The sequence below is a fragment of the Scardinius erythrophthalmus genome (assembly GCF_964197995.2).
Source record: "Scardinius erythrophthalmus genome assembly, chromosome: 12".
Lineage (NCBI taxonomy): Eukaryota > Metazoa > Chordata > Actinopteri > Cypriniformes > Leuciscidae > Scardinius > Scardinius erythrophthalmus.
This window is the reverse complement of record NC_138232.1, coordinates 6,226,472-6,240,783: the sequence shown is the minus strand read 5'-3', so window position 1 is coordinate 6,240,783 and position 14,312 is coordinate 6,226,472. Positions and strand designations below refer to the sequence as shown.

General features: G+C 36.6%; 1 protein-coding gene across 5 annotated transcripts; it reads left to right on the top strand.

Moving 5' to 3' along the window:
• Positions 1-2,068: 2,068 nt before the first annotated feature.
• stx16 (syntaxin 16) lies at positions 2,069-12,844 on the top strand. 5 transcript variants are annotated; one of them, XM_081381324.1, is made up of 8 exons: positions 2,069-2,493; positions 6,203-6,310; positions 7,019-7,159; positions 7,318-7,480; positions 9,624-9,712; positions 10,118-10,261; positions 10,450-10,530; positions 10,707-12,844. In XM_081381324.1, the coding sequence occupies exons 2-8, from the start codon at positions 6,218-6,220 to the stop codon at positions 10,809-10,811; spliced, it is 816 nt and encodes a 271-aa protein (XP_081237450.1). In that variant the 5' UTR covers positions 2,069-2,493; positions 6,203-6,217; the 3' UTR covers positions 10,812-12,844. The 5 variants fall into 5 exon arrangements, with proteins under 5 accessions (XP_081237450.1, XP_081237448.1, XP_081237449.1 ...); XM_081381322.1 differs by having other exon boundaries at positions 2,078-2,489; XM_081381323.1 differs by having other exon boundaries at positions 2,078-2,551.
• The last annotated feature ends 1,468 nt before the right edge of the window (positions 12,845-14,312 follow it).

Genomic DNA, 14,312 nt, shown 5'->3' with positions numbered 1-14,312 from the left:
TGCTGTGTATACATACCCCCCCCCCCCCCCCACACACACACACACACACACACACATGCATCACGATTAAGATATGAATGTTTTCAATATTGATAATAATAAGAAAAGTTTCTTTAGCATCAAATCTTCAATGCTTTGCCATTACAGGAATAAATTATATATTTTAAAATATATTAAAATAGAAAACAGTTATTTTAAATTGTAACCAAATCTTACATCATTACTGTTTTTAATTTATTTTTGATTAAATAAATGCAGCCTTGGTGATTATAAGAGACGTCTCTCAAAAACATTAATAAATATACAGACCCCAAACTTTTGATCTGTAATGTACAGTACGTGGCGTGTAATATGGCAAAAATCCAGATTGAGAGTATTGAACAGTTTAGGAAATGGATTTGGGTTACAGAGCTGGTCTTTTTGTGAAATCCTTGGTCACAGCTTCTCTTTTCTGTTACTGTCCAGAAAGACTGCTGGGTTTTGTCTGCTTCATGGCCCCAGTTAACCTCCCTAACATACTACGCTCTCTACTTATGAACTTTTATATGCAATATGCATTCTGTAGTCGTCTGTTCATATTCTTGTTACATAAACCCTCCAGTTACATCTGTCTTTTCTCATTGTGCAACCTCAACTTTGTTTTATTAGGCCTTTATAGTTTATTTAATATTTTATTATGTATACTCTATTCCAGAATATTCTGTAATCTTGGATCTATTATTGTAGTTTAACGTCCAACCGTTCACTCACACATATCTTTAAATGATGTTCCTGTGGGGTTGGCTGCTGGTCTTTGGCAGTAAGTCACAGTTCTTTATGTAGCATGGCAGGAGGGCCCTTTTAAGGTTGTTATAAATTGGCAGTGTATGCAATATTAATTTCACCAGCCCTGCAGAACATCTTTGAAGGGTCGCTCTAAGGTGCACGATTCTAAGTTATATAGACAACAGGTCAACAGGGGTGGGCTCTTACGTAACCCCAGATTTGGCATGTCACACTGGTTAGCACATGGAAAATAAAGCAAACTCTCTCTTTCTTTTCTTCTTCTTATAAAAAAAAAAAAAAAAAAGTAAATACCAGTCAAATCTTTGGACACACCTATATGCGTTCTTTACTACTATTTTCCACACTGTAGAATTATAGTTATGTCATCAAAACTATGAAATAACAAATAATAGATAGATAGAATAACATCTCGACATGTTTACCGTTTTCACAGATGGAGTTTAGACACTGTCTGGTTAAGTGAGATAAATGACTAGTTCCTCTGTTCTGCACATGGGAAAAGCAACAGCAGTGCAGATCCTCAAAGTCTACTTCCCACCAGACACTGGAGAAAGGTATTTTATCATAGTAATCCCTTTAATAGATCCCCAGCGAATAGACATCCATACGTTTTCAACATTTGGAGTAAAACGTTTTCTAATAGCGTTCACACAGAGGTTTCCCCTATCATCTTCGACACTGATGTCAGATTGTGCGTATGATTTTTCAGGTAGGAAACACTGACGCCGTGTGGCGAAACTTCAAATGAAACCGTTTCGCAAGTGCAGATTGTGGAAATGCCAAATGGCGCTTCTGAGGCGCCGTATTATTCTCAACTCAGGAAATGTTATATCATTGTTTTTAAACAAAATTGTTTTTATGCTCATATTTGAGGAAGAAACTAAATTTACGAATATACGTTTATTTATATGGCTTGCAACTAATAAGTTTTATATTTGCAAAACTACCATATTCTTTTTCCATTTTTAACAAACAAAAAAATAAAATAAAATAAAAATACAAACCATAACCATCAACAGTAGCCTAGATACTAAAAAAAATAAAAAAATAATTCAAGATATAAACTGGAATAAAAGAGAAAAAAGTAAATAAATGACATCACTTACTCGTCGAATAATATATCGAATTATATAACTCAATAAACAAAGCAAAATCAGATGTACAAATACTGAAATATTACAATATTGCTTTTGTAATGTGATATTTACTTCACATTTAACTACAACTATAAATAAATAAAAACCGAGTTTCTGATTTTTGCATATTCATTGCCCAAAGCGGAAGTTTCATTGTGATGTCACGTGTACGTATTCCACGTCACGGAAGTCACAGACATGATCCGTTTGCAACCCAAACCAAGCGGATAACTTGGGTTGTCGGTCTTGTAATGTTGTAGTGCTTCACAGGATATAGACTCAGGACTGCATTGGTCTAAAAGAGAGCCGAAAACTCTCGAAATCGGAGGCGCTGAGTTGCTGGGCGAGCCCGCCTGCCGTTTTGCAGGCTAGCTCGCTAGTTGAGTAGCCAGCAGCCTTGACGACGAGCTGAGTAACTAATCTCAAGACAGCCACCGAGGCAGCCTGTAGTTATTTCATTTGACCGTCCTCTTGTATTGCGTAGCCATGGCAACTCGGCGACTAACCGATGCCTTCTTATTAATGCGGAACAATGCAATCCAAAACCGGCAGATTTTGGCTGAGCAAGTGAGTACATACGACCCCCGTCGTACTCTGAATACACGTAGCAATGCTGCGGTGAGTCTAACGTTCATTGTCTGAATTGAATGTTTTCGCGTGTGTGTGTGTTGGATTCTCAGCTAGCTAGACAACATCCCTAGCTAACGTTAGTGATGTTTGTTGATGTGAGTTGTCCAACAAACCTCCACTGTTTTGTTTGCTGTGTGCGGAGCTGGCAGGTCTGTGCTAAACAGCTAGCTGATCATGAAACACTTTACATACAGTCGCATTTTCAGTTAACTCACACGGGAATGGCAATGAAATAACTAAAAAGGTGATGGTCGTGCTAGTTTGCGGACGTTTAGATCATCAATGTATCTGCAAGGAACATCATGATGTCAGTGACCCCACAATATATAACGTTAACTTAAACCACCCCCTTAAATGTAAAGCAGATGTATATTTTCCGACCCATTTTTATTGTATATGGAACAATATTAAGCATTATATTATAAGGAGAAGTTCATTGGCTTTTATATTGTCAATGTAGCAAAAATAAGTGATGAACATATTAGCTGCGTGATAAAGTGTCACTTGAAATTATGAAATTATAATGTCAAATTCAGTATACACTACCGTTCAAAAGTTTGATTAGTTTTTAAATCATGTTTTTGAAAGAAGTCTCTTCTGCTCACCAAGGCTTCATTTATTTGTAAAATAACCTTTTTCTATCTCAATGTTTTATATTTAAATGTGTTCCTTTTGATCAATTTAATGCATCCTTGCTGAATAAAAGTATTCATTTCTTTTACAAAAGTCGTACTGACTCCAAACATTTGAATGGTAGTTTTTCCTGAAATTTGTAACATCATTTTAATTAAACGTATATAAATTCTGGTTATCTGGGAGTTTATATAAAACAAAGTTAAAAGATTTTAAATTTTTTATAAAATCATTATTTATGCCTCTTTATATCACCTCCCCTTAAATGACTCGAGGCTGTTATAATACCTGCTGTTTATGCATTTAAATACATAATTAATAACTGTAATGGTGAGCTTTATTGCTACACTTGTAAAAGGTTTTTGTCAGACAACTTTGATGCTCTAGTCTACAGGATATACTTTGGTCTAGTTATGTCTTTACCGTTCTAAAAATGAGACTCCAGACAGAGGAAGGCAGTATGTTTTGTCTTCCAATCTTCCAATCTTCTATAGATATTTCCTACAGATTAGCTATGCATTTTTCCTTCTCTTTGATGCTGGTGGGTGGCTGGTATCCAGCATGATTTTAGATAGTCCTGTATCTTTATAGGGCAGGGTTCCTCAAATCTTGCCCTGGAGTGAGTTTAGCTCAAACCCTGATCAAACACACCTGAGCAAGCTAATCCAGGTCTTCAGGATCACTAGAAAAGCACAGGTAGGGGAGTTTGATCAGGATTTAAGCAGTGGCCCTCCAGGACCGGATTTGACAAACCCTGTTATAGGGTATTGATTGGGTCTTGACAGACAGATCTGTCAGTGCGATATTTGTACCTGTGAAGAGTGATAAAGTTACTAGCACGGACGTCATTCCAATCATATAGCATGCCTGCTTGTGTTTTGTCTGGTGTAGTGGCTCCATTCCTTACCATCTGCTTGCATGTGGATTTTTCCCTGTTTGCACTTCTTGTGATCTAACTGAGCACTTCTTGCACTATCTTGCAAAAATCCTTACTGAATCTTCTGCCGTGAAATCATTGTGCAGATCTACAGTAATCGTGTCACTTTGTTGTTTTGGGTTAAAAATATGATTTATCTTCCAGCTTAATCATTTTAATTCAGTAACATCAGAAAATGGGTTGGTTTTTTTTTTTTTTTTTTTTTTTTTTTTCTTCTCCAAACCTAACATTTTATCTAGTGTGTTTAGGATTGAGGATTGATATGTTGAAGTTATTGGGCTGGAATGGACAAATCTTTCATGCCTTGGCTTGAACTTTATAGCAACGTTATGCATTTGATATACATAATGCACATAGGCTTCATATGTATTTTCATCTTCTACATTAACATATAAGTAACAATTTGCATTTACTGTTTTTTTTTTGTTCTTGATTTGTCCAGTTCTGTCCAAGTCCTGCTGTCAGTCTTTTTTATGCTGATCACTGCTTTTTGTCTTGGGCTCCTCTGCTCTCACTCCTCTTGTCCCTCCCCTTCTCTTCTATCTCTCCTCTTATTGGATGGGACTTCGCCGGGCTCTTCCAATCACATTAGGAGTTTGATGAGGTAACCTTGATGTTTTAACCTAAGGTTATGGGTAGATCTGAATCAACGTCCCATTGCTAATCTCCGCCCCCTTGGTTAAGGTTGCTAGTTTAGATTAGCTTTACAGAACTTCCTGTTGGAAAGAATTAATTAATGTTCATTTATCACGATAAAAATGTCGATTTACATGCTCATTTAGGAATGAGAGAGTGCATTCAAAACTATCCAAACACACACAACTTACATAGACTTGCATTACAAAAGAGCAAGAGCTTGTCTGATAATAATGGAACAATAGTAGAATAAAGCAGAATTGTCCAGTTCCATTTTTAAGGCGGGGCTTAGTAAAGGGTCAGTTTTTGTGCAGAAATTGAACTGACATTTTTTTGTTTATTAAATATTTTGCCTAATTTGATGATCAGCTACCACTAATAATACTTGGGCTGGGTATCGATGTCCCGATTCGATTCTGATCCACAAGATTCTCAATTCAAATCTAACATCTAATATTGATTTATAAATATTATTAAAGACAAGTAAACAGTCATTAATAAAAAAAAAAGAACAAATAATCAAACAAGCAATAGCACAAATAAATAAATACAAAAGAACAAAGATATGAATGAAATAAGCAGTGCTTTTCAGGTAGAACTAACATTAGTTTTCAGGTACATAAATTTAATAAATTAATCAAATGTAAAACAACACTGCATGCAATCATTGTACAAATTAAATAAAGTTTACAAAAAAAGTTATTCAGTGAAGAGCAGTGTGTGATTTCTTTGTCTTTTGTAGTTTGATTAACATTTAAAACACAGACAGCAGCAGGATTATTAGGCTGCTGTCACTTTAAGACAAATGTACGGATCCAATCTAATGATGCACGTGTTGTCTTTCTCTACTGTTTACGTTCACTTAAGCCATAACTATACTAGGATACTCGCCAAGGCAGGCATTTTAAATAAATCTGAGTGAATTTGTCCAGTCAAGCGCAAGGAGACGTGAAAGAGAATACATTTTATTGTTTGCACATGCACACTGTCTGAGATTTGCAGCTTTCTGTGTGCACTTCGGGTGTGTGCGAACACAAAACTTCACACAGGGAACGCTAACTTAGTTCTCTTTCGGGTCTTCTTACGCTTGAAGGTGGACATGAATCCGCCATGTTAGGCACTGAATGAACGACAGGGTCCCCACTGTCACACAAGGTAAATCTAGCGGAGAAGACTAGTGATAAGACTAACATCAATCAGATATTATGTTCGAAGTTTTGCGAAAAATAAATACGGAAAAAAGTTCGCTTTGTGGCTTTTGAGAATTGACATCTATTCGACCACATTTTAAAAAACTATTAATCGAACAAAATATTTGCCCCGGCTCTAAGTAATAAATAATGCAGCTACTTTTTACAGGTTTACCGTATTTAAATGTACTGCACAGGTATTCTCAACAAAGAAATGTAATGTTTGCTTTCATGTATCTCCTTCTGTCTGTTAGTTGGCTGATGATCGTATGGCCCTGGTGTCAGGCATCAGTTTGGATCCAGAGGCTGCTATCGGTGTCACGAAGAGACTCCCGCCTAAATGGGTGGAGGGAGTGGATGAGGTAATCAGATGATTGTTTTAAGCGTTCTTAAAAAGAAAGAATGGAATGCACTGTTGATCATTGACATTAAAGGAATGTCCCAGTTTCAAAACAAGTTAAGCTATACCGACAGCATCTGTGGAATGCTATACATTACTAGAAAAAATCATTTAGACTCATCCCTTAATTTGTACAAACGATCAAAAATATCTTAAGATTAAAAAATATGAAGCATCTTGAGCAGCAAATCATCATATTAGAATGATTTCTGAAGGATCATGTGACGTGACATTTTAAATATACATTTAAATAGAGAAGTTATTTTAAGTTGTAATAATATTTCACAATATTACTGTTTTTTGATCCTGTCAATGCAGCCTTGATGAGCATAAGAGATTTCTTTTAAAAACATTTAAAAAAAATCTCACCGACCCCCAAACGGATTTTCTTTTATTTTTTATGAATAAATAATTAACTAATTTTCTGGTAGGTCTACTGTTCTAGGTGGATGATGCATTGTATATATTACTGTAAACAGTTTTTGCTTGTATTTACAAATGGAGATATCAGTTAAAATCATTCCTGTATTTATCCTGAACCTACAGGATGGATATCTGACTTTCACATACATAGTCTTCCATCCATAGTCATAGTCATAGTTCAGCTGGAATGTTGATGTCCTCTCTGTTTAGAGACAGACAGTGAACAGTGAATTCCTTGTTCCCACAGATTCAGTATGAAATCACACGTATTCGTCAGAAGATGAAGGAACTGGCTAGTCTGCACGACAAACACATGAACCGTCCCACGCTGGATGACAGCAGTGAGGAGGAGCATGCCATCGAGATCACTACACAGGAAGTTACACAGGTATAATAACACACACACACACAAATCATGTTTTATTATTACTGTGACATCTGTTAATAACTAAAGAGGTTCAAGTAGACACAGGAAAACTACAGCAATTGATCACTGCACACGTCATAAAACGAAACAATTTTCAGCATCTGCATATGTGTGTGTAGATGTTTCACAGGTGCCAGCGGGCCGTGACGGGGCTGCAGACTCAGAGTCATCACTGTACAGAGCAAGAAAACAGGCTGTTGACCAATGTGGTGTCTTCATTGGCCCAGAGCCTTCAAGAACTGTCAATCAACTTCAGACACACTCAGTCAAGCTACCTAAAACGTAGGTGTATGCACACAGAAACACGAAATATATGTTGACAGGGCTGTTCAGTGCGACAAAAAAATCAGTCAGTGCGACTGAAAAAATGTACCTCAGAAGCACACATGCGATGCAGTTTTGCATGTGTGCGAGACGGAGCAGCTTTTTTGTGTGAACTGAGAGTTTGTTGTGTGCTTGTTTGTGTGTGAGGTTGATCTGGGCTGCACAATTAACTGAAATGAAACCAATATTGCGATTTGGCTTAGTGCGATTTATGAAATTGCAAAGTTTTAATTAAATAAAGGGCCGTTTACATTACATCATTTTCACCTAAAAATGGAACACCTTTTATGCGTTTTGGCCGGTCATTTACCCGACAACGCCGTTTTGGGAGCCTGAAAAGGCAAACATTTGAAAACGGGATTAAAATTGCACGTTTTTGAAAGCGATATTGTTATCGTCTCCCAAGTAAACTACAAAATGCGAATTTGTGAAATTGGTGACATCATATGCATGCATATTACGTGTTCAGTCTATAGGCGCGTAGTGTTTCTTTACAAATTGACATTGCCAACTACTGGCCTGGCTGCATAATACAATGTTCTTAGTCATTTTCATGGATCCGTGTGAACGGGGATTGTCATCTGTAGGCGAAAAAAAAGCAAAGGATAATCTTTGTTGTGTACCCTAGGGGTGGAACGGTACATGTACTCGTACCGAACCGAATCGGTACGGGGGTCACGGTTCGGTCCATGCATTTAAACGGAGAATACACGGTACGAAAAAAAAAACGAAAACGTGCGTGCAAAATAAATAGCCCATCTACATTCTCTGGCACTCTGCCGTTTTTGTTAGATCGACGGTCCAGTGAGTGAGTGAGTCAGAGATAGCAGCGACAGCGAGTATGGCAAGTGGCGGTGTTCCACAAGAGGGGGTCGCGAGCTACCAGTAGCTCGTGGCCTGATCTGAGGTTGCTCGCCAAGGAGCCGTTCACATATCGCGTCTTTTGCGCGCTCAAGTTCATTCAAATGTAGGCGCGCGTCAAGCGCGCTCATTTTTTCCAAGCGCAACTTTTCAGAATGCCACAAACCATATGACAAGAACCAACCAATTATTACAGTTGTTTTTCTCTTATCTGTTAATAAATCTTGTAGCAAACAGCAAGCATTTTTCGGTGGTGGAAATCTTTGTCGTTGTTGAGAGTGCAGTGCATGATTGCATAATGACAGACGCCACAGGCAAATCGGACCGAATCTTACTATTAATGATAAAAGATAAGCTAATCATGTGCATTGTAAATGTCAGTAATTTATCTTTGACTCATTCTTTAAAAAAATGATTTAAAGGCTGAAATATGTGAGGTTTATCTTTATAAAACCTTATTTGTCACAAATTGATTTGAACTTGATGCATGTTATAGTAGATAACGTTGCAAGACACTCTTTTAAAACCTGGCTATCATTTTTAATGTTATTATTTTAATGTTTATGTAAGCAAAAAGTGCATATTGATGCTAATTTTATTTGTTGTTTGCTGGTTTTCGACATAAAACTTGGTGAATTGATTTCATTGTGTATATTTATACTCTTTGAACAGGATTCTGTGATAACAGTGATCATTGGTGTCACTACAACCATGAAATGTAATGTTCATGCCATTTCATCTCTAGTTATGATCAACTAAAAAATAATCTCTGATTCTGTACATTTAAGGGTAACATATTTAGGCCTAAAAACTCTTTTAGGTCTAAAACAGTTTTGATAGTAATGAGAGTTATGAGGCATTATTTAAGAGATTTAAGTATTGTATTACATAAGTAGCTCTCGGCCACCTTACACACTTTAGGCTGTTGCATCTATAGCTCGGGGGAAAGACTGTATGAACACTAGGTGGTACAGCTGAGACATGTAGCCTACAATAAAAAAAAGTTGCCTTCTGCATATTTGTTTTGCTTTTCCCTCCATTGTACCGAAATCGTACCGAACCGTGACCTCTGAACCGAGGTACGAACCGAACCGTGACTTATGCGTACCGTTCCACCCCTAGTACCCTCACCCTTGTGTTCCTTAGCTTCCATTCATCCTTTCAATTGAGGCTCTTTGAAATACAAAATGCTGTCATTTTTTACTGTATGCTCAGTTCTTTGATTTGCTTTTATTTCCAGGCATGAAAAACCGTGAAGAAAGATCCAAGCACTTTTTTGACTCTGGTCCTCTTGTGGATGAAGATGAAGATATTGCGTTATATGACAGAGTGAGAATGTTGTACTAATACTCTACATATTAATTCTTTCATCTCTAATTCCAAATGTTGAAGTATTTATACTACATGCATGTTTACATATTGGGGACCATATTGATAATAAGCCAATCAGTGTTTTTATTTTTATTTTTTTGCACTATTGTTGGAAGCAGATAATATCCATTTTAAACATCATACTTTATGCCAAAACTATTAAACACTTATAAAGTTTTGATGCCTAATGTCCTTAGCTTGTAAATTCTAAATTCCAGACTATTTGAGTAAATGCTGTATAGATTTATATTTGATATTGTCCATAATATATAAAAAAAAGAAAAGTAAATATATATATATCATTATTGTCAGTACACTGTTGACATTTGTCTGTGTGTGACTAAGTGTCTTTCTCACTCTTAGGGATTTACAGATGACCAGCTAGTTCTGGTTCAGCAGAACACAGTGATAGTAGAAGAGCGGGAGAGAGAAATTCGACAGATCGTTCAGTCCATCTCTGACCTTAATGAGATATTTAGAGATCTTGCTGGAATGGTTGTTGAACAGGTCAGTGCTCTTCTTGATGAAATAAAATATTAAATAGAGCAGGTTCCATCCTTAACTTGTGCAATTTTAGATTCTTTATATATATATATATGTATGTATATATAGGGAGCTGATTGAGACACACCCTGGGTCCCCAGGAGCAGGGTTGAAGACCTCTGCATTAATGTCAATGTATGTATTCAATTCAGGGCACAGTCCTCGACAGAATCGACTTCAATGTCGAGCAAGCTTGTGTCAAAACAGACGAGGGGTTGCAGCAATTGCAAAAGGTGAGGCCCTTATCAAGCTTGATGATGTGTTAAGCAACATGTCATGGGTTAATTGCTTACATTTACTTTTTCAGTGACTTGTTGAGTAATATTAATGGACTTTGCAATATCCACACAAGTAATATCGCATAGTAGAGATAAAAAGGCACACTAAATGTTTCTCTTTTCTTTGTTAGGCTGAACAGTACCAGAAGAAAAACCGCAAGATGTTGGTCATTTTAATTCTCTTTGTCATAATTGTTATTCTAATACTTGTTCTGTTCGGGACAAAGTTTAGTTGAATCATTCCATGGCCTCTAGGAGGGATCTACCTGAATGTATGAGAAAAAACATATTTCTGTGAGTGTGTATGTGTGAGTGTGAGTGAGAAGGTATGCATGCTGACTTTCAAGACCGTTGTTTGAGGGTGGATTAATTGTTGAACGGGTGAAGCTTAAGTTTTAAAGTACTACACAACAAAATGAAGCAGATAAGGACGCCCACTGCTGGCCACCGAGTGCAGTGTCTGGAGACAGTTCATGGGTTTAATTCTCCAGTGAAGAGGCAGTGTTAGTACCCAGGCTCCTTTCCATTGGAACCATCAGAGGGCCGGTTTTCTTCATTTGTCTCGCACAAGCACAGCACTTATGAGCATGGATGCAAGATGGCAGCATGTTTGTCTCAACCACCCTTGTCATCTAATTTGAAGAGTAAACAGGAAGACGATGGGAAAAGATAAGGTATCCTCAGAGCTCTCCTTGAACATGATCGTATGTGCTTGGGTGAATCTCTTCAAAAGAATGTCCAGGTCATATTTCACCACACTAAAAAGAAATATGAAATCATATACAACATTTCCTAAAATTTGTTTATTCTTCATATTTTCCCATTTTTATTTTATTTATTTTTTTGCATTGTGAATCACATTTCCCCTCTCAGTTATCATTACTGTAATGCATAATTTAATTTTAAAGCAAAAATTAAAAAGTAAAGTTGCAGTATTACAGTATTTTTACTGTATAACAATTATAAAAATCTAATCTGAATCGCCATTAACAAAAATGTAAAGGAAAGTGGAATAAGCCGGAATGGGCTTAATGGACATCAAAATAAATTCTCAATGCAAACTCGTAATGTATATTTTTTAGGGGGTTAAATTTCACCCGAGTGACACTTTCTTGGTTTCGGTAGTGAGCATCTACAGTGAAACCACCATCTTACAGTGAAAGCTGCCTTTGAATCAGATCTTGCTTGTAGATTAGGATGTGTGTGTTTAATGTGACGCCACGAAGTCTGTGTTTTTCCGTAACTCAATCTTTTGGAATGTCTACTTTTGTGTATGTTTGTGCGTGTGCGAGAGGAGATGCACTGACACTCAATCAGCCATGGAGGAAGTTGAAGAAACACATAGTCGAAGCATGTTCTTTCTACAAAACTTTTAATTATGTTTTTTTTTATTTCTATTTGGTAAAATGCATTGGGATTATGACCGGTAATGAATGAACTGAATGTTACATTGTCCTTTGTGAGCTTTATAACAAAGCATTATTTTCTCTGCTAATGTCGGCGGAGGTGTATAATGTACCATCATGTGTTTGTCTGTTTTAATGGCAGTGTTGTTGTCATGATATCAGTATCATTTCAGTGATTTATTCAGTGAAAGCGGGAGTGATTCATCAAGATTTTTGCTTCACTCTCTGTTCCTTGCCTTAAAGTGTGGACATCTGTGTGTGTGTGTGTGTGCGCGCGCTACACTTGGATGTTTTTTAAAAGCTTTGCTTGTCCACGTTTCATTGATGTTGTCACAACCGTATCTTTCAGTCTGACCTGTGATCTTAAACTGAACTTTGACCTTCAGTCCCAGACTGAAGCTCGGTCAGGTCTGCTGACTGACTACAACTACTGTCCCCTGTACAAGATGAAATTATTTATTTTAGATGCAAATACGTGTACAGAGTTTATGGAGTTCTATTGTTGTCTGTTGGTAGCAATGTCTGGAACCCTGGGCTGTTTTTGTTATATTGTAATGATGATTTACTTTTTTCTGTCCTTTCAAAAATCAGTTCTTGTTGGCTTTTGTAAAGGGTAGTTGCACCACTACTGTATGATGGGGTGAGATGATTACGTTGACCAAGATCCAGAGACAGGTTATTCTTATGTTATTTTAGAAGGTAAAGAGACAGTATAACTGCACATTCAAGGCTTAAATCCATTTCATGTGGTTTTCTCCATGGTTTTGGTGTGAAATCCAGTGTGAATATTATAATATTTTTCTGCCATTACGGTACTACTGTATGCTATTTGAACCTTATGTAAACATGTTTTCAATGAAATTAAAACAAATATATATAAAAAGACAAATGTTGTCTGTTATTTTATAAATGCACTTAATACATAAGCTTTTTTTTTTTTTTTACTTTATCACCTCACAAAGACATGTATTGTAATGTAATGGCTTATTGGGAGATGTAGAGTGACAACTGATATCTTTATCTGTTTATATGCAGTTTCTGTAAGAAGTTGCTGTTCTGTTATAAATATATATTTTTTGCTTTAGTTGGTCGTAGTTTAAAATGTTTAAGCCTCTTGCTTTGTCTTTAAATTATAAGTAACACTTTAAAATAAGGTTTCATTGTTGCACATTAGTTATAGTTAGCCTAACTACATTAGTTAACATGAACTAACAATGAACTGTAGGCCTACTTGCATTTACTAATCTTATTTGATAATTTCAACATTTATTAATACATTTTTTAAATCAGAAGTTGTATGTTACCATTAGGCATTAATGCATTGTGAATAACAACTGTTTTTATTAACTAACTCTAACAAAGATTAATGAATGTTGTAAGGAATAAGCCTAACGTTACATTGCACACTGTAAGTTCATTTTAGCCAATACTTTAATAATGTTAACAAGGGTTATTGTAGTGTTACCAAATGATAAAACATGACATGGTTCTTTGATACAGGTATTGAACTGAATGATTAACATATTTGTACACCATGAGATACTGCCCCCAACTGGGGTCATCCCTATGTTCCCACAGCCCTATGTTCTCTCAAGATTTTTCTAATTTCAAAGATTTTTCTCAAAATGAAACTCTAAGTCAAGTCATTTTTATACCGCATTTAACCTCCCCGTCCCCCGAACTTGGTTAAGCAGGAAGCGCCAAGTCACCAAAAGGTCGGGAGAAATCTGTCAGGAACTCTATGATCCCACATTTCTAGGACATTTTCAAAATTGAGTGTTCATACATTTCCCTATAATTTCAGCAGCTAGTCTACACTACTACAGGTAGTCTTATTTATTTATTTATATTTTAGTTTATTTATTTATTTATTTTGTAAGGTAACCTTGGGTGCCATGAAAGGCGCCATGTAACAAATAAAATGTATTATTATTATTATTATTTTCTCCTTTCGTTTCTAACTGTGGCGCAGTTGGGGAGTTGTACAGACTTGCATTTCACTGTGGATAGCACATTGTGCTCATCTTGTATGTGACAAACCCATCTTGTATCTCTTGGAAGCACTTTATAGTGTAACTTGTCCCCACAATATTTGGTGAAGGGGAGCGTGCCTATGTTCCCACAGCCCTATGTTCCATCATTTCCAAGGGTTTTTCTTTTCTTTCCAAAATTAGGCCCTGTGTTCCCACATTTCCTTTATCATCAATTTGCATCAGATTTTATCCCCATTTCTCCCAATTTGGTAGTCACTTACACTAACCCTAACCTTCTGATGACTTGGCGCTTCCTGCTTAACTAAGTTCGGGGACGGGGGGGTTAAATGAGAGAACA

What these genes read in the sequence shown, in the direction of transcription:
- stx16 (XM_081381321.1), top strand. Translation starts at nt 2,409, where the DNA reads ATGGCAACTCGGCGACTAACCGATGCCTTCTTATTAATGCGGAACAAT. An exon ending in ATATTGCGTTATATGACAGA is followed by an intron (nt 9,713 to 10,117) that starts GTGAGAATGTTG and finishes TCTCACTCTTAG; the next exon opens with GGATTTACAGATGACCAGCT. An exon ending in CTGGAATGGTTGTTGAACAG is followed by an intron (nt 10,262 to 10,449) that starts GTCAGTGCTCTT and finishes TATTCAATTCAG; the next exon opens with GGCACAGTCCTCGACAGAAT.